At 45.1% G+C, this 20136-nt stretch overlaps 1 protein-coding gene across 4 annotated transcripts in view; it reads left to right on the top strand.

Annotated features, from left to right (window-relative positions):
- Positions 1 to 20136, top strand: part of nfixb (nuclear factor I/Xb) — a 506036-nt gene that overhangs the window by 65458 nt on the left and 420442 nt on the right. For 3 of the 4 annotated variants that reach the window (XM_070867267.1, XM_070867268.1, XM_070867270.1), the window contains one exon: positions 4881 to 5412. In XM_070867267.1, coding sequence (XP_070723368.1) covers positions 4881 to 5412 — 532 coding nt within the window. Of the gene's footprint in view, positions 1 to 4258; positions 4616 to 4880; positions 5413 to 20136 lie in introns of those variants that run through there. The other variant, XM_070867271.1, reaches the window with a different exon arrangement.

The raw sequence follows: 20136 nt of genomic DNA, 5'->3' as shown, positions 1-20136 counted from the left end.
TGGGAATTCAAACCTTATTTTAAAAAAAATCTAACGTTTTGTGGTTTTAGTTTTTCAATCCCTTGCCTCTCTCACGATACAGGAGTTGTTGATAATGCTCGGTGACTTGTATTCTATTGAGAAATTATTTCAAAAGGGCTTCAGGAATAAACACACAAACACACACTCACACACAGACACAAGAGAGACAATCAAAAGTAGTGCAGCCTCTCGCTTGGAAATATTTTTCCAGTGTACCTGAGTTTCGCTTCTGAACTTCCGACTCGTCGGTTTTTGCTTATTTTTTTTTAATGTAGTTTTGTTTTTGCACTGCGAAAGAGAGAGAGAGAGAGTCGTTGCCTCGCTTTTTCTCCCGGCTCTCGCGGATGGTTCAACCCCTCCCGAGTCGCAGCTCTTGGCTCACGGTGCCTTGCTTTGTGAACGTAAATAAACTATTTACTTGGCTTATACACAGTGCGAGCTCCAAGAGGCAGCTGCTCCGTCTGCACAAAGGATCCCTTTCTAAACTAAAATAATTCTCCCCTAACTTCAATTTCAAAGTGATCATTTTATCAGCTTTTGTCGATCTCCAACACCCCCCCTCTTAATCCCCAAATATTAAAAATGCATTTTGAGAGCTGCTTCATCTAAATTAATGAATGTTAACATTTTAAAAATATTCATTAAATAATTCTTGCTGAAATTGAATTCGAAAACACTGTTTAAAATCCTGTTCAATTTCTCTGCTTATTAGCAACAATATTTTCTTGAGTTGCTGCAATGTGTTCAAAACAAATTAGGAAACTTAGTACACTGGCCCGGCTGAATAAGTCCCCTTGTACACTTCGAAATCGGTAATGCTGATTGACAAGGAGGGAAAAATATAGCCACTTTGCACAATGAAATGTGACATCCTTTAATGGACTTACCTAGCATGGAAGTTATCTAAAATATCAGGGGCGGGGGGCAAAATGTGTTAATGTGAGTTTCGCCATTAACCCCTAACTGTACAGTGTTGATCTCTCCCTCCCCTCCAGCCGGTTATAGAATAGACTGTTTAAAAATTAAAATTAATAACAAATTCGACCTTTAAAGACCGCAATCCTTGAATCACATTTCTGGACACAATTTCTTTTTAATTTTTTAAATATTTGTTTGAATGAACCTCTTCAAAATATTTAAACTCTGATATTTTTAGTCACTGGTCCATTGAAATCCAATCTGAGATTAAACAGATCTCTCGGCAGTGTGATATATACATTTATGATATTGGTGGAAATATTGCCAAGTGCGATGAGTAATTTTTTCACCAAGAATATATTTATACAAATGTCTTGTATTATATATATATATATATAAATATAATCTATTTATAGATATATACACACATGTAATACAGATTATCTATACACAGTATATAAAATACATGGATATTATATCCTTGTATATGTTTGAAAAATGCTTAAATATATCCAGCAGGAGATGTGTATATATTAGTTATATAACATCTATATATAGATATATACACACATGTATTACATATTATCTATATACAGTATATAATATATATGGATATTATATCTTTGTATATGTTTAAAAATGCTTATATATATAATATAGAGATATATATATTAATTTAATACATACAATGTAAAATATACATGGATATTATAGCTATGTATATGTTTTTAAAATGCTTATATATATGCAACAAAAGATGTGGATATATATTATATATATGTATAATATATTTTTATTTACAAGGTATTTATAAATAATATATATGATTTATATATACTGAATCTATTTGAAAATTGGCTATAGTTCATAGGGGGACAGTGAGATTTAATTTTAATAAGACGCACTTAAAAAAAAAAATCTCCTTCCCTATTACTTACTCTCAAAATCCTTTGTTATCAGACCAGGCAGGGTATATCTGTGAAGTGGTTTATTCACCTTGAAGTTAATTTTGGACTGGAATTATATTTAAGAAAAAAATTGGTTTGTCAAAATATAATGGGACGTTTTAAATTTGCAACTTGTTGGATGGACAAGATTTTTTTTGTCGAAAAACACACACACCCACACACATAGAGCTAGGAGCAATGTTTGGGGGGAAATTAGATGGTTTGAATAAGTGGAATGCAAGCATTGCCTCACCTCCGAGCAAGCTTAGCCATGCGTCGGTTAGTTCCTGACTCTCGTGTGCTGTGCCAAATGTTGTGTAGGATAAAGGGTATGTTTGTGGAAATATTAAAGTTTGGGGTTGGGGGGGGGGGTGTGGAGGAAGGGGGAGGGGAGTTGGGTTGGTGGGGACAGCGCCCACTTGATCCGTGAAATCTCTCGGTTAAAAGACACAGTTTGAGGCAATGCCAAGTGAAGACTTGGTTACGAAAAAGTGCTTTGGATAGGATTGCAAAGTGAAGACGAATTCGAGGGCCCAGGTACATCAGAGTGTGGGTTTTTATCCTTTGTGATTTGCATACCTCAGTCGCAGAACACTAAACAATTATTTTATATGTCAATGAGGCCTTGTGCCAACATAAATACAGTCAAGGCCACACTGGGATTAAGTCTGATAAATTTACCGCACTGCCTTCCCCAGCACCACCTCCCCACACACACTCTCCGCGCGCAGGTTTAATCCCAAAGCCTTGCAAACTGTTAACACACGTCAGTCGAACAAGCTACGGATTGTTACCAGAATTGAAAAACAAAAAAAAAAATGCAGGCAGGCGTGCCGGCTTTCAGTTGCTTACACCTGTGCTGCGCTCCGGGACAGCGCAGAGACAGAAGCAAGGGTCCCGCTTTTCGGAGCCTCCTCTGATTGTCCTTCCACGGGACGCAGGAGTCTTCCGAAGCCGACACGGATCTGTGTGAGGTGCTGCGTCTCTGAGACTTAACCCAGCCAAAAAATAAAGCACGCACGCACACACACACACACACACACACACACACAAATCTAAAATGTGTCTGGCCGTTTAAAATTTTATTTCCCTCGATTTTTCTTTCCCGATCCTCGTGCGCACACATACTTAAAAAAAAATTCTCATTGCGGGGAGAGAAAAAAAATTAATAATAAAAGTTTCAAAAGCCTTGGTTTAAATTTTTTCCCAAATCGAAGCAGCATTTTAGTTTTTTCACTCGACCTCGCGACGAGCCGCTTTGAAACCCAAACTTTCATACATTCACTTGCAGAGAGAGAGAGAGAGAGAAAGGGAATAAAACTGCCAATGCTGGACAGGCAGAGCAGGTATCTGCAGTGAAAAAAAGGACAGTTGCAAAAAGGGTCTTTGTCAGGACTGGGTATTCAGTCGGCAGTAACACCGGGTTAGTCGATGGGTTAACTTTCTCTTCTCTCTCTCTCTCTCTTTTTTTAAACAATGTTACCACGGGTTGCTAAAGTGAAAACGCAGCCGGTGTTGACCTATTTTCAGACAGGGCGGTGAGACTGGCAGAAGGCCTGGGGAGTGTGGGGCGGTGCTGTGCAAAGAAGTGGCTTTTAAAAAAAAAAGAATTAAAAAGTTGAACGATAGTTCGGAGTTTGCCGTGAGTTACAGCTTTGGAGAGAGAGCGGGCGAGCAAAAGATCTCTTAACGTTTCTTTTCAGATCACAATAGCCTTTCAATCCATCATGACGTTTTACGGGGTTATTATTTTTTTGGCAAACTATTTTTATTTAAAGAAACAATTGCAATTAAAGGGTGAGGACGTATTTTTATTTCGGGGAGCAGCAAGTGGCAGGAAAGGCACTAATGTTGCACAGACAGGTCTGTGCGCAAAGGGGTAATGCCGACCATTTACAATTTGTTTTTGTTCTTTTTGTTAATTTATTTCCCCCCCGACCTGCTCCCATGTCTATTTAAAACCAAGTTGCTTCGCAGAGCGGAAGGGGCAATTTTTTTTATATATAAAAAAGGGATGAAATTAAATTGTTTGTTTGTTAATCTGATCATTCCCATTAAGAAGAGCAGCTGGTTGGGGTCTAGTGGGACTGTGTGTGTTTCTAATGGTGTGTGATGCCCCTAACCTGCCATAGTACAGAGAGAAAGAGAGAGAGAGAGAGAAAAAAAATGAAAAATTCATAAATGCTGGACTTTGCTTATTCATTGCATATAAAATAGTCGATTTGGCAAATGGCATTCTATCTCCGACTGCACAGTCCCTCTTTAGGAGCGGGGATTGGCTGCCTGGTAGGCGTGACTTTGCCAAATAGGTGGGCCTTATGCTGGCAAGAACTCAAGCAAATGGTTGGGGATTGTGTGGGGAAAGAGAGAGCGAGCGAGAGAGCGAGAGAGAGAGGGAGAGAGAGAGAGAGAGAGAGAGAGAGAGAAAGAAAGCTGCAGTCTTCTCTGCCAGCGGTCTCATACTCACTCCAACACGGCAATCCGTCCCTCCATTGCTGCGGCTTCTCGTTCCAAATAGGCCAGAGGAGCCTTGCTATCAGACGAACTTTCTTTTTTTGGCCAAGGCTTGTTTGTGCTCGATTAAGTCCCTTTTAAAAAAAAAATATATAGAGCCGTTTTCTGGAAGTGTCACATTTTGTGCGTGTGTGTGTGCGAGGTACTCATTCGGCCCGTATTGGGTACAATCATTGAACACAGAGCAGTTTTCTACGTAATGAGAGTTCGAAATGGTAACTATTTAAAAAATGCCTGCACAGACTCAATGGAACTGTATTTTACCGCTGTGTGCGCGCGTGTGTGTGTGTGTTTGCGTGCGCGCGTTTAGCAAAGCTACCGTGTTTTATTTTTATTTTTTTGGACTCGTTTTCTCAATTGTTTCCTAACCGTATTGATTGCCCTTCTCTCCTTTGTTTCCTTCTCTTCCAACAACCAAACCTCCCCCCCCCCACCCACCCACCACCCCTTCCCTCCCTTCCTCTCCTCTTCCGCCAACAGGATGAATTTCATCCCTTCATCGAAGCACTTCTCCCTCACGTCCGTGCCTTTTCGTACACATGGTTCAACCTGCAGGCTCGCAAGCGCAAGTACTTCAAGAAGCACGAGAAACGCATGTCCAAGGACGAGGAGAGAGTAGTCAAGGACGAGCTCCTTGGAGAGAAGCCTGAAATCAAGCAGAAGTGGGCGTCCCGGCTCCTGGCGAAACTGCGGAAAGATATCCGGCCGGAATTCCGGGAGGATTTCGTGCTGACCATCACCGGCAAGAAGGCTCCGTGCTGTGTCCTTTCCAACCCCGACCAGAAAGGCAAGATTCGGCGGATCGATTGCTTGAGGCAGGCCGACAAGGTCTGGAGGTTAGACCTAGTCATGGTCATCTTGTTCAAAGGGACTCCCTTAGAAAGTACTGATGGTGAGCGCCTGGTGAAATCACCTCAGTGTGGTAACCATGGCCTGTGCGTCCAGCCACATCACATTGGAGTTTCTGTAAAGGAACTTGACTTGTATTTGGCCTATTTTGTTCACAGCCCAGGTAAGTTGCCCATTTGCTTAACCGATTGCGATCCTTGTGCTTGTCCGCGCGGCCTTGATTGCGTATGATCGATTTTTGCGGAACGACGGTGCTGTGTTTGGACCCTTTCCTCTGAAAAAAATTTCCCTATGTACAGTCAGAAGCAACGTCCACTGAAGCTAGGGAATCAACACAGGCACAGAAAATCAAAATTCTTCATCTTGTTTTAAAAAAAATTAATCGCGAAAGCCAAAGAAGGGGGAAAGTATAAAAATGTCCCTTTTTCGTTTCGGACAGTGGCTGTTGTATTTAACCCCTTGTGCATGCTTACTGAGCGTGTGCCTTTTTTGGTTTTGTAAAAAGATAAAATTCTTACTTTTGTTTTTATCCCGACAAAAGGTGTTGCCAATCAAATAAATTGTTTCTGACAAATATCATTCGATAATTGCAAAAATAAGGAAGAAAATACTGAACAAATTCAATTCGACTTAAATAAAATCTCCAGCGATGTCAATCCTTACACTGAGAGCAGCCAACAGGAGCCCATTAACATTCCGACTGATCCCATATTTTTTGAAATTTATTAAGTTAAATTCGTTTTCTTTCTCTTCCTCAAAAAACCTTCATGTTTGTGGTTGAAGTTGTAAAAAAAATAATTCTCAGCCCACGCTTTACACACTGAGAACAGTAAAGTCAATGGGAGGGCAGAAGGAATTAAAACATATATATTTATATATATGTGTAATTAAAATTAAATTTAAGGCACTCTAGCCTATTTTGTCTCCCACTGCCAAAGTGCCAACGAGACCATCGTCACTTTGTATCTTTAATGCCCACCTGAATGGGCAGACAGGACCTAAATTTAATTTTTGGCCTCCCCTTTCTCCGAAACTTGCCCAGTAATGCACTGGTCTGCCGGCGATCAGTCATGTGCAGGGCTTAGACCCACTGCCTCTGCAACCGAGGCTGCGAGTGCGATTTACGGTAAACGCTCCCAAAATGTAGGCCGCTTCCATCGAGCCCACTCTCGCTTGCAACACTTTGGTGTGAGCGAAAGAGCCAATAAACCCCTAGATCGTGTCAAGGGAGTAGATATTCTGACATCTATGCCCAGAAGCTAAGACGAAATCTCCCACTCGCAAACCAAATTGGGATGTGAGTGTGGTAATGATGTGACCGCGCGCTGCTGGGAGGTATAACAAGTGTCATAGTCATAGAAAATGAGTAAACGTTTGATTTGCATCCAATGTGTACATTGTCCAATTATGCATTGTGTCTGATGCTAACGCCAATATATGAATTCTTATGTTGTGTTTCATGCCCCCTTTCATTGTGAGGATGCATGTGCGACCTCACTCCTGCTGGGTAAGTGCCACACTTGTAATGGGCACCGGGACTTTAAAAGAGACAAACTTTTTTTTTTACTGACACAGCCGAATGCAAAGAAAAATTCGACAACTAGCTGCCTGAGTGACTGACAAAGTCTGCCTGTCCTTTAAAGAAATGCTAAAGGTGACCTTCTTATTATTTAGATGTGCATTGCGACCCAAGATGTGTCAAAATTTGGAAGAAAGATCTTGAACTTTATGTATTAGTCCATCGCACTGATTGAATCTCATCTTACATTGGCGCAAAAGTGTTCTTGGAAGGGAGAAGTTATTTGTGTATTACGGACTGGAGGGCTGTTTTATTTGGGCATTGTTGGGAGGTTGTTGATGAGCATGAAAATGGAACGTAGAGAGTTCTGATTTATTCCCAGCACAAACTCCCAAGCCCGCATCGAGTAACCTTGGTAAGTAATCCTTGGTTCTGCCTCTAAAGACTGGCACCCTGTTAACTCATTCAAGCGATGGAAAGAGGGTAGCTATAACCGGTCTGGGTCACAATCATGCGGTTGAAATGAGAATGTGCCAAGACCCGCCTAGCAGTACAATCGCTTGCCAGTCAATGCGGGCACAGCTAAAATGCCGCCTTCATTTTGAGAGAGGAAATTCTCGCTCGCTCGCTCCCTCCCCACCCACTTCCCCACCCCTCCTCCCCCTCACAGCTATAAAGCGATTTGTGCTGGTTATAAATGTTGTGAAATGCATTACCAGATTAATGTGTTAACTAAGGGGTTGTGTTGTAGGTAACCAAATGTCCTAAACAATAGGACTGTGCAGGTCAGTGTGAAAGAATTATCCCAAGAAAAAGAAGTACTCCTCATGCCTAGTATTGTTTTTTAAAAGAGTTGTGGGAGAATGTACAATGAATTATTTTATTCTCTCTCTCTCTCTCTCTCTCTCTTTTTCTCTCTCTCAATCTCCACTTCATTGGCAATCAGTCAGGCCACTGATACACTGCAAAGCAAAGTAGATAGGGCCATTCCATCAACTGTTAAAATTTGAAGAGCAAAACCATAAGCGGTCCCATTTTATCTGCGCGCACCTTGGCATGATCGAGAGACCGAACTAACAACCATTTTATGTCCAGATTGCACTGGCGTTACCTTGTCCAAAAAAAAAAATGGTTTATTCATTTGAGCTTGACGTTTTTCCAGTGCCATATTCGAATCTGTTTTATGAACTATATTTTACTTTGAAAGTCTTAGAAAACATCTATCCATCTAAGCGTCACATTTTTAAAAGAGGTAATAAAATAATCCTTGCATTGATTATCGCCCCTTAAAGGGTCTCTTAATACTTCCCACAGTCCATCGCTTTTGGAGTGCATCAATTTCTATGTATATTCTGCATGAATTTAGATATCTGAGATTTATACACCCTGAATTATGAGTGCCTGTTGATATATTTGACTACGGACGCATTGAATAAAACATGCCTGTAAGGCAGGTTGCTCGATAGCCCTGTCCCACCATTTTCACTTCACTGAAGCAGGGGCTAAAATGGCGTGACTGTGTGAAGCTGCGAGATTAAGACCGACAGCAGCCGCTCCATAAAGCTCGCGGCAGCATTTGAAGAAATAAAAAACAGCCACAAAGTACAGTTTGCAGCGTTCGTTTTTCCTGAAACCCGGGTCACACGCAGAATGCCAGCCTGCTTCTCGCACGGAACTGGATTTGTTCGCAATGGTTTTTTTGTTTCCGCAGGACGGGGAGGGGTTGGAGCTCATGACTGTGTGCAGCGCCCATTGTGTTGCTGTGTTTATTCCTACACTCTTCGGTTTTATTTTATAGGTGTCACTCCTGTCTCTCCGACTCTTTCTAGCTTTGGCACTGTCCTGCACCTGGGCTCTTGGCCCGTCAGCTAATTTTCCCGAATGACCAGAGCAATAAATGCAATACTGACCGAGAGCTGATTAATCAGAATTTTCTTCCATTTTTATCTTATTAAGCGCCTTGGGACATTTTACTACGTTAAAGGCACTATATAAATAAAAGTTATTATTAATTATATGTAGTACAGTCAGGTGAGCAATGGAATAGTAGCAAAAATATATAACTTATACCCTACACATGTATAAAGAAAATAAGAAGGATTTGTGTTTGTACAGCGTCTGCCTTTTAAAAAATTTTATGATTTCACGGGGTGTAGGCGTTGCTGGCAAGGCCGGCATTTATTGCCCATCCCTAATTGCCCCTTGAGAAGGTGGTGGTGAGCCGCCTTCTTGAATACAACTGAGTGTCTCGCTGGGCCATTTCAGAGGGCAGTTAAGAGTCAACCACATTGCTGTGGGTCTGGAGTCACATACAGGCCCAGACCTGCTAAGGGCGGCAGATTTCCTTCCCTAAAGGACATTAGTCAACCAGACGGGGTTTTTTTTAATGACAATCGGCAGTTTCATGGTCACCATTACCGATACTAGCTTCAACATCTCCGCGCAGTTTCCATGACAATGAATTACTTGGAAGCGCAGGGACTGTTAGGTTAGGAATGGAAAATATATGTCTGGTGGGTAACGTGACCAGGAGCTCAACTAGTTCAGAGGGAAAATTCGAGAATGATAGGCCGTTGGGAGAGGCAGAATCAGGCTGAGTCACCCACGGCACCGAAAATATTAATCACCTATCTCCTGTGTACAGAATGGTTGAAACAAACTAACACCTTAACAAGAGAGACCGAGGCACTAAAGAGTTAAATAGAGAGATTTTGAAACGGAGAGATTTGAATCCTGTGGGCTGTAAGTCGCATCTGAAGGGTATTAAAATATAAAACGATCGTTGGCTATTTTGGATTTAATCTGCGGTAGTCGGTGAAGGCTCCTGTTGGCTCGCAGTCTCGCATCGAACGATGAAGGTGTGGAATGACAGGAATAGGGGAACTGGGGCCACCTTAGCAAGACTTCACCCACCCCTCCACCCCACCCACCCCTCCACCACCCCCCCCCCCACCCACAAGAAAACAGTTTTCTTAAAAAGTACAGGCTTATTTTCTCAGAACAAGGTTAGCGTAAAGCCAACCCGTCACGACTGGAGTGAACAATTGCAAAAAAAATTGTGGGCTGCTCTCACTGTTATCCATTGATCCACTGTTGTTGAGCCTCTCGTTGCACTGCGACCTGCCCCAGCCTATTTGACACCCTTTCTGTGCAGCCTATTGCATCGATGCCCGAGTTCTGATGCCTCATGAATTGTGGCTCAGAAACCCTCCAGCTTGAGGGGCTCATTGGCCAAGAAAAGGTTGGGACATCTGTTCGTCGTCCAGCAGAAGTCAAAAAAAAAATCTCCTCGTTAAATAAACAGCGAGCTGAAAGATTTTTTTTATTTATTTAAATATTTTATTTCCCACTCACTGCCCTATACCTGGGTTCTGTTCAATAGATGTATATATTTATATAAAGCATTAATATATATATTTATAATATCTTTCTATTGATAAATAAATGTGCTGCGTATATTTATAACACATTCAGCTCCCCCCCCCCCGCCCCCCCCCGTTGAAGGATAAAAAAATTCTTCAGTGTCTTGTGGTGTGAAATGCTTGTCTGTGACTGGAAAGGGTGTGCTTCGGATTTTCCGATCTTGTTGGTGAGCCATGTTCCGAGGTCTTTTCCTGATGCATAAGATGTCGGCTGTCGGAGGGTCTGGGAACGGAGACTCGGTTCCGGGTAGCCACAGGGTTGTTGACGCTGCAGCCAAGCTGCCTCGAGCAGGGAGGGTCCAAGGAGACACTCGAAAGGGTTGGCACTAACCTTGGCTGAGTGGCACGGGTGGGGTGGGGTGGAGTGGGGGGGGGGGTGTGAGCCAGTAGGCCGCAGATTCAATCCCCTGAGCCAGCTGATCTCTGCGAAGGCAGCTGTACAGGCAGCACTGATCCACGTCGACATCCCGCCCCCGAGTTACAGAAAGAGAAACACGAGCCCGATGGTGTTATATAAGAACATACGAAATAGGAGCAGGAGTCGGCCATTTGGCCCCTCGAGCCTGCTCCGCCATTCAATAAGGTCACGGCTGATCTGATCGTGGCCTCAACTCCACTTCCCTGCCCGCTCCCCATAACCCTTGACTCCCTTATCGTTCAAAAATCTGTCTATCTTCACCTTAAATATTATTCAATGACCCAGCCTTCACAGTGCTCTGAGGGTAGAGAACTCCAAAGTCTCACCACCCTCTGAGAGAAGAAATTCCTCCTCATTTCCGTTTTAAAATGGGCGACCCCTTATTCTGAAACTTCTAGATAACCCCCCCCCTGAGAGGAAACATCCTCTCTGCATCTGCCCTGTCAAGCCCCCTCAGAATCTGACACGTGTTCCAGTGACCCCCCCCCCCCCACCCTCCCCTGGCAGCCCTCCCCACTCCCTCGCTCGAAGGTGTGCAAATGTTGGCTCAGCTCTCGTGCCTCCCTGGTGGAATTTATTCGCCATCCAGACGCGTGGGTGAAGAATGGGCATTCGGGCAAAGTACCAGGCGATGAGCAGTGCCCGTGAAAGTGTGCCGTGGTACGAGTGTGTCCCTGCGGGGAGAAATTGGGGAGGGGTGGTGGGGCGGGGTTGGGGGGGGGGGGGCAGTGGAATTACGACCAAGTTTGGGACCAAGCCTGGCAAAGAACAGTCTGTCATTAACCCGTTGGGGGTCAGCTGTTGCTGCCACGGAGGGCCAAGGACAGACAACATGTGCTCTTCGCCCTAACGTTTGGATCGTATAACAGAACCTACTTTGTTTTCAACCCCGAGTAAGCATTAAAAAAAATCATCTGTCGTTGGGCACATTGAATGTGCCGGGATGCTGGAATTCCGTTCCAAAATACTGGGCGACCACTTTGGTTGCCGTGATCCTGTCCGGTATTTCACAGGCTTCCTCTTATTTATTCAGCCAAAGAGGACACTTGCCTCGTTTAAAAATGGGACCAGCTTCATTTGACTCCCTCCTTTGTTAATATAGGAAACGGCTCCACGAGTATAAGACCTTATGACGTAGCTCAACCGTGGCAATGTGCTTGGCAGAATGGGATTATCAATCATAGACAGTCCCTCGGAATCGAGGAAGACTTGCTTCCGCTCTTAAAATGAGTCCATAGATGGCTGAACAGTCCAATACGAGAGCCACAGACCCTGTCACAGGTGGGACAGTCAGTCGTTGAGGGTAAGGGAGGATGGGACAGATTTGCCGCGCGCTCCTTCCGCTGCCTGCGCTTGGTTTCTGCACGCTCTCAGCGACGAGACTCGAGGTGCTCAGCGCCCTCCCGGATGCACTTCCTCCACTTAGGGCGGTCTTTGGCCAGGGACTCCCAGGTGTCGGTGGGGCTGTTGCACTTTATCAGGGAGGCTTTGAGGGTGTTCCTGTAACGTTTCCTCTTCCCACCTTGGGCTCGTTTGCCGTGAAGGTGTTCCGAGTAGAGCGCTTGCTTTGGGAGTCTCGTGTCTGGCCTGCGAACGATGTTGGTAGGTAGGCAAGTGTTGCAGCCAACCAACATTCAGCGAACTGTGGACAAGTGAGTGACCCATTAGTTTGTTTTCGGTGGTGTTGCTTGAGGAAGGGGATGCTGGCCAGGACACTGCTCTTCTTCGAGTAGACGATGGTTGAAGCCCAACTGAACCCCGGCCGGCAGGATCTCAGTTTGACTTCACCTCCAAAAGCCAGCACCTCCAACAAGGCAGCACTCCCTCAGCTCCGGGACACCAGCCTGGACGGGGCTGTGCTGACTATGGGATTCCACAGCCACCACAGAAGCCAGGGTACTCCCAATTAAGCGGAGCTGACTCTGCATCAGGAATAAAGGTTGGCGGGGAAAAAGATCCTATGATCTTCCTCAAACGAGGCCGCAGCTTCAACCAGCAGGAAGGTAGTCAGGCTGAGGCGTTGGCTGAGCCCCTCGCTGGGTTGCTTCTCATTCCAGCTGGACCCGAGAGAAAGCGTACAAGCTGTCCAAGTTGGAGAAGTGATCAAAGGTTGCTGCAGCATTGATGTTCTGCCACTAGATGTCACTAGCAGTTTTTGGCATGGCGAAACAGTCTGAGGACAGATGGAGCACCAATCTCGGCATCGACCCTTGTCCTCCCTTGTTGCAGCCTGAAACCAATTTTAGACGCACGACGAATGTGCCTCCCTTGAACAACACTGTCAAAAAGTGTTCATCTGATCTGTTCTCTTGTTGTTTGTGCCACCTTGCTGTGGGCAGTTGGCCGTGGCACTTGCCTATCAAACATCTGTGAGCGCACTTCAAAAACAAACCCGTTGGTGCTGAACCATTTGGGAATGTCTTGAGGACGCGATGAAGTGCTGTTTAAATGGCAATCCATTCTTTCGTGCCATCAACAAGTGGGAGTCTGAATGCTTTGGAGTCCAGGCTCCGAGTGAGCGAACACCAGGTCACTGTTGTATCTAGAATCTCAGCTGTGGCTCGGTGGGTAGCACTCTCTCATCGGAGCCAGAAGGTTGTGGGTTCTGGTCCCACTCCAGGGACTTGAGCACGTATATCTAGGCTGACACTCCCAGTGCAGTGCTGAGGGAGCGCTGCACTGTCGGAGGTGCCGTCTGTCGGATCAGACGTTAAACCGAGGCCCCGTCTGCTCTCGAGTGGATGTAAAAGATCCCGTGATCACTATTTCGAAGGAGAGCAGGGGGAGTTATCCCCGGTGTCCTGGGGCCAATATTTATCCCTCAATCAACATCACTAAAACAGATTATATGGTCATTATCACATTGCTGTTTGTGGGAGCTTGCTGTGCGCAAATTGGCTGCTGCGTTTCCTACATTACAACAGTGACTACACTCCAAAGGTACTTCATTGGCTGTAAACCGCTTTGAGGCATCCGGTGGTGGCGAAAGGTGCTATATAAATCTTTTTAGGGTTCTGAAACTGGAGGTCAATTTTTCAGGAGTTAAGGCAGTCAAAATGGAGACAAGATTGGCTATATTTTTGCCTCCTGCACCTTCCAACATATTTTATAAAGTGGTACATGACATTGACTGAATGTACTAGTGACATCTCCAGACCAAACGTCATGTCTCAATGAGTCTCAGCCGTGGCTCAGTGGGTGGCACCCTTGCCTCTGAGTCAGAAGGTTGTGAGTTCAAGTCCCACTCCAGAGACTCGAGATATCTGTGCTCCTCAAAGTCTGCGCTCTTGAGCATCCATGATTATAACTGCTTAACCATTGGTGGCTGTGCTTTCTGTTGCCTGGGCCCTAAGATAAGTGAGTCAAGAGTTGAGGCTAAGATCAGATCAGCCTTGATCTTATTGAATGGCGGAGCAGGCTCGACTGGCCAACTCCTATTTCTTATGTTCTAAGCACTGAAATGCCCTGCCTAAATTGCTTTACCTCTCTTTCCTCCTTAAAACTCTGACCAGGTTTTTGGTCACCTGCCCTAATTTCTCCTTATGTGGCTCAGTGTCAAATTTTTTGTCTTATAAAATACTCCTGTGAAGCGCCTTGGGACGTTTTACTACGTTAAAGGCGCTATATAAATTCAAATTGTTGTTGTGGAGCTCAAAAATCTAGGCTGACTCTCCCAGTGCGGTGCTGAGGGAGTGCCACACTGTCGGAGGTGCCGTCGTTCAGATGAGACGTTAAACCGAGGCCCCGTCTGCTCTCTCAGGCGGAGGTAAAAGATCCCGCGGCACTATTTCGAAGAAGAGCAGGGGGAGTTATCCCCGGTGTCCTGGGACCAATATTTATTCCTTAATCAACATAACAAAACCAGATGAACAAATTGGCTGCTGTGTTTCCCACATTACAACAGTGACTGCACTCCAAAAAGTACTTCATTGGCTGTAAAGCTTTTTCAGACGTCCGATGGTCATGAAAGGCGCTATATAAATGCAAGTCTTTCTTGTACTGAGGGATTGTTCACTTAGGATACCTTAGATCCTTTGGATGGTGTCAAGTTGGGAGCAACAATCCATTGGGACCTTGAGCCTATGAATTGATCTCACACTAGTCGCCAGTTCAAGTTTAACGGCACAGTTCAAGTTTAGTATTTGCTTCTGCAGCATATTTTGGCGTGGCTTTTAATCTAGGACTGGGTCACTCTATGTTTGGATTATCTCACTTGAACATACACTGGGTAATTGCACGCCCTAGTCCAATTACACACCTTGACTTAGACTTTTCTTTACAACATAATGGAGCGAGTTGCATTGCTCTATCACTTGTGTCCAACATCATTATTAGTGTTCCATCTCCCTTCCTCTCTCCCCCCCCACCACCCCCCCCCGCCCCCAAAAACGGAACGATTGTTAAATGCGTTGTCATGAAAGCAGTTTCTCTTTTAAAAAATAAAATTCTCCGGAAAATCTGAATGTTTTGAGAGTGCCGTTAAGCTAAGCGAATGTAACAAAGGCAGGAAACTTTGTAGGATAATAATGCTCTCAGCCTGATAGCCTATCTTCATCCAATATAGATGTTACTGAAAATTAAACCCACGTTCCTTTAAATCCTATCCTTCCTCAGCTGGATTTGTGCTAAGTGCCTGCTGTGATGGGATGGGATAGGTCAGAAATTAGAATCACAAAATGTTATGAACCTTCCTTGAAGGGAAGTTGCAGGAAATAACAACCCCCCTCTGCCCCCAAACACAGTTTTTGTGAGCTAAATATCTAAAACTGGGAGTAGTACAGCTTTTGGCTCAATTGCACTACTTAAATCAAACCATAGCACATGTAATTGGTTTTACAAAACAATGTGAGTGAAGGGCCAAGCCTCAGTAGTGTAGGACACCGCCACCACCCCCTCAAAAAAAACATACATTCATATAGCGCCTTTCACGGCCACCGGACGTCTCAAAGCGCTTTCCACCCAATAAAAAGAAAGAAAGACTTGCGTTTATATAGTGCCTTTCACGACCACCGGACGTCTCAAAGCATTTTCCAGCCAACTAAGTACTTTTTGAAGTGTAGTCACTGTTGTAATGTGGCAGACGCAGCAGCCAATTTGTGCACAGCAAGCTCCCACAAACAGATAATGACCGGATAATCTGTGTTTAGATGAGGGATAAATATTGGCCCCAGGAACACCGGGGATAACTCCCCTGCTCTTCTTCGAAATAGTGACCATGGGATCTTTTACGTCCACCTGAGAGAGCAGACGGGGCCTCGGTTTAACGTCTCATCCGAAAGACGGCACCTCCGACAGTGCGGCACTCCCTCAGCACTGCACTGGGAGTGTCAGCCTAGATTTATGTGCTCAAGTCCCTGGAGTGGGACTCGAACCCACAACCTTCGGAGGCGAGGGCGCTGCCCACTGAGCCACAGCCAACACGATTGAAAAGAGTGAGGGAAGAAAACAGGATAGGTTTCTAATAAGAAAACCCACGATGACATTGGTGCCAACAGCAAAAAAAGAGAAGGATTATAGGGCTTTTGAAGACGCAAGGAGCGTTAACATTGCTAATAATTCTTCTTAGTCCTCCTGCATAGAAATAGCGCTTTAGCCTTGGCATGGGGGTGTTGGTAGAGAAGAGTCTTGCAATGATGTCTTCGTTGTCAGTTTTCAACATTCTGTCGCTCTTCAAAGCACACAGAGGTCAACCCTTCGTGGACTGTGATAGCGTTTCAGCCAATAAAAACAGAGCAGCAATATGTTTTGGGGAAATTATTGTCCGAGAATATGGTTTACGTAGGAGCGGTCTCTGATTCCACGATAATTTAAAAAAAATTGTTCCTGGGATGTGGGCATCGCTGGCAAGGCCAGAATTTATTGCCCATCCCTAATTGTCCTTGAGAAGGTGGCGGTGAGCCGCCTTCTTGAGCCGTTGCAGTCCGTGTGGTTTGCGTTAAATTTCATCAGCCACAGTATTTAGCAATCGAAGGTGTGCCCTTACTCAAGGTTATAACCTGTGAAAATCGGATGATAGGAGTGATATAATTGTGATAGGACAAGAATAGCAACAACTTGCATTTATATAGTGCCGTTAACACAGTAAAGCATCCTGAAACGCTTCACAGGAGTGTTATCAGACAAAATTTAACACCGTCCCACATGAGGAGATATTAGGACAGGAATATCGGTCAAAGAGGTAAGCTTTAAGGAGGAGAGAGAGTAGCAGAGAGGTTTAGGGAGGGAATCATAGAATGGTTACAACACGGAAGGAGGCCATTCGGCCCGTCGAGCCCGTGCCGGCTCTCTGCAGGAGCACCTCAGCCAGCCCCACTCCCCTGCCTTTTCCCCGTAGTCCTGCAAAACTTTTTCCTTCAGGCACTTATCCAACTCCCTTTTGAAAGCCGTGACTGAGTCTGCCTCCAGCGCCCTCTCAGGCAGCGCATTCCAGATCCTAACCACTCGCTGCGTGAAAGTTTTTCCTCATGTCGCCTTTGGTTCTTCTGCCAATCGCCTTAAATCTGTATCCTCTGGTTCTCGACCCTTCTGCCAATGGGAACAGTTTCTCTCTATCTACTCTGTCCAGACCCCTCATGATTTTGAACACCTCGATCAAATCTCTTCTCAACCTTCTCTGCTCCAAGGAGAACAACCCCAGCTTCTTCAGTCTGTCCACATAACTGAAGTCCCTCATCCCTGGAACCATTCTTGTAAATCTTTTCTGAGCCCTCTCTAAGGCCTTCACATCCTTTCTAAAATGCGGTGCCCAGAATTGGACACAATACTCCCGTTGAGGCCGAACCAGTGTTTTATACAGTTTCATCATAATTTCCACACTTTTGCACACAATACCACTATTTATGAAGCCCAGGACCCCGTAAGCTTTTTTAACCGCTTTCTCAACCTGCCCTGCCATCTTCCACGATTTGTGCACACATACCCCAAGGTCTCTCTGTTCATGCAACCCCTTTAGGATTGTAGCCTTTAGTTTATATTTCCTCTCCCCATTCTTACTACCAAAATGTATCACTTCACACTTTTCTGCGTTAAATTTCATCTGCCATTTATCGGCCCATTCCACCAGCCGGTCTACGTCCTCTTGAAGTCTATCACTATCCTCCTCGCTGTTCACTACACTTCCAAGTTTTGTGTCATCTGCAAATTTTGAAATTGTGCCCTGTACACCCACGTCCAACTCATTAATATATATCAAGAAAAGCAGTGGTCCGAGAACCAACCCCTGGGGAACACCATTGTATACCTTCCTCCAGTCTGAAAAACAAACGTTCACCGCTACTCTCTGTTCCCTGCCACTTAGACAATTTCGTATCCATGCTGCCAATATAGCTTTTATTCCATGGGCTTCCAGAGCTTAGTGCTGTAAGCACTGGAATCAGCCATTGGGACCCCGTCGGCCCAGATTATGCTCCCAAATCCCAGGAGTGGGGGTTCTTGAACGCAATCTTCTCAATGCTCCATTCTATTTTGCTCCCTACTTTGTACAGAGAAACATTGGGAATGACGGGTAAATTGCTTTTGGCTTGCGGGCGAGGTGATGTGACAGGTGCTCCCATCTCTCTCCGAAAGGATATTTTAGCTCTGGAACACATAATGCGTACAGCATGGACTGGCGAAGAACAAAAGGAATAACATTTGCTAACACTTTTCAGGTCCATTCGATGACGTTTAGCAAAGACAGATGTTGATTTAGTTTTCTCTGGAGCCCATACCTTGTGGCAACCTAACTTGGAAACAGTGGGACATTGGGAGGTCAATTGTTCGATAGCCGTCAATAAGACAGGGGTAAAGATAATATGAGATGGGGGGGGGGGGTGGGGGGAGTGTTAAATTTTGTGGTTATTGAGATGAGATACAGCCTAGATTGATAAATCGTTGAGTGGAAGATCATGTACCATTCCATGTCTAACTTGGTCTACAGGGCTGTAGTAATACCCACCCTCCTGTATGGCTCAGAGACATGGACCATGTATAGTAGACACCTCAAGTCGCTGGAGAAATACCACCAACGATGTCTCTGCAAGATCCTACAAATCCCCTGGGAGGACAGACGCATCAACATTAGCGTCCTCGACCAGGCCAACATCCCCAGCTTTGAAGCACTGACCACACTTGATCAGCTCCGCTGGGCAGGCCACATTGTTCACATGCCAGACACGAGACTCCCAAAGCAAGCGCTCTACTCGGAACTCCTTCACGACAAACGAGCCAAAGGTGGGCAGAGGAAACGTTACAGGGACACCCTCAAAGCCTCCCTGATAAAGCGCAACACCCTCACTGACACCTGGGAGTCCCTGGCCAAAGACTGCCCTAAGTGGAGGAAGTGCACCCGGGAGGGCACTGAGCGTCTCGAGTCTCATCGCCGAGAGCGTGCAGAAACCAAGCGCAGGCAGCGGAAGGAGCGTGTGGCAAACCTGTCCCACCCACCCCTTCCCTCAACGACTATCTGTCCCACCTGTGACACGGGCTGTGGTTCTTGTATTGGACTGTTTAGCCACCTAAGGACTCATTTTTAGAATGGAAGCAAGTCTTCCTCGATTCCGAGGGACTGCCGATGATGATGATAACTATTCCATGTCAATACACCAGGTTCCATTACATTTGCAGAACTGAGTGGCGCAGTGAGTTAGAATGAAACTTGGACTCCAAGGGTTAAATTACGAGGAGAGATTACACAAGCTAGGGTTGTATTCCCTGGAATTTAGAAGGTTCGGGGTAATTTGATCGATGTTCGCATGATATGAAGGGAAACTGGTCGGCGAGATAGGGTAGATAGAGTGAAACTATTTTCGCTGGTTGGGGAGTCTAGGACTAGAGAATGTAGCCTGGAAATTAGAGCCAGGCCTTTCAAGTGTGAAGTTAGGAAACACTTCTACACACAAAGGGTGGTAGTTGTTTGGAACTCTCTTCTGCAAATGCAGTTGATTCTAGGCCAATTATTCATTTTAATTCTGAGATGGATAGATTTTTGTCAACCAAAGGTATTAAAGGATGTGGGGCGGGTATATAGAGTTATGTCGCAGATCAGCCTTGATCTCATTGAATGGTGGAACAGGCTCGAGGGGCTGAATGGCCTCCTCCTGTTCCCATGTTCCTAGAACACTGGCCTTTCAGTCTTAGAACCTGGGCTTGAGATTAGTCCAGCGTCATGGGATGGAAGTCCCTTTTGGCAGCTGGCTGTAAGGATCTGGTGGGTATGGCCTGGTAGCACAAAACATAATGCGGTTAAACTCACATTGACTCTTGAAGGGCAATCTCATTCAAAGAGATCACAGAGCAAGACATGGAAGTCACAATGGTCAACGAGGGAAGGCACTGTTCTGAGATTGCGCATGACACATGATCTCGGGGCAGAATGTAAAGGGCTTAACTTTGCATTGAACCCACACTGTGCCTGAACTGACAGTTCTTGGTGCTGAACTTGTCTGGAATGGAAAAGTGCTCAAAACCTCAGAGTTGACATCCCTCACCTTTAATGAGCATAAGAATTAACTTTAAAAAAAAGGGAATTATAACAATTGTGTAGCTGTG

This window comes from Pristiophorus japonicus, chromosome 24 (assembly GCF_044704955.1).
Source record: "Pristiophorus japonicus isolate sPriJap1 chromosome 24, sPriJap1.hap1, whole genome shotgun sequence".
NCBI classification, from domain to species: Eukaryota; Metazoa; Chordata; class Chondrichthyes; family Pristiophoridae; genus Pristiophorus; species Pristiophorus japonicus.
The sequence above is the reverse complement of the archived record's forward strand: the minus strand, read 5'-3'. Positions and strand labels throughout refer to the sequence as shown.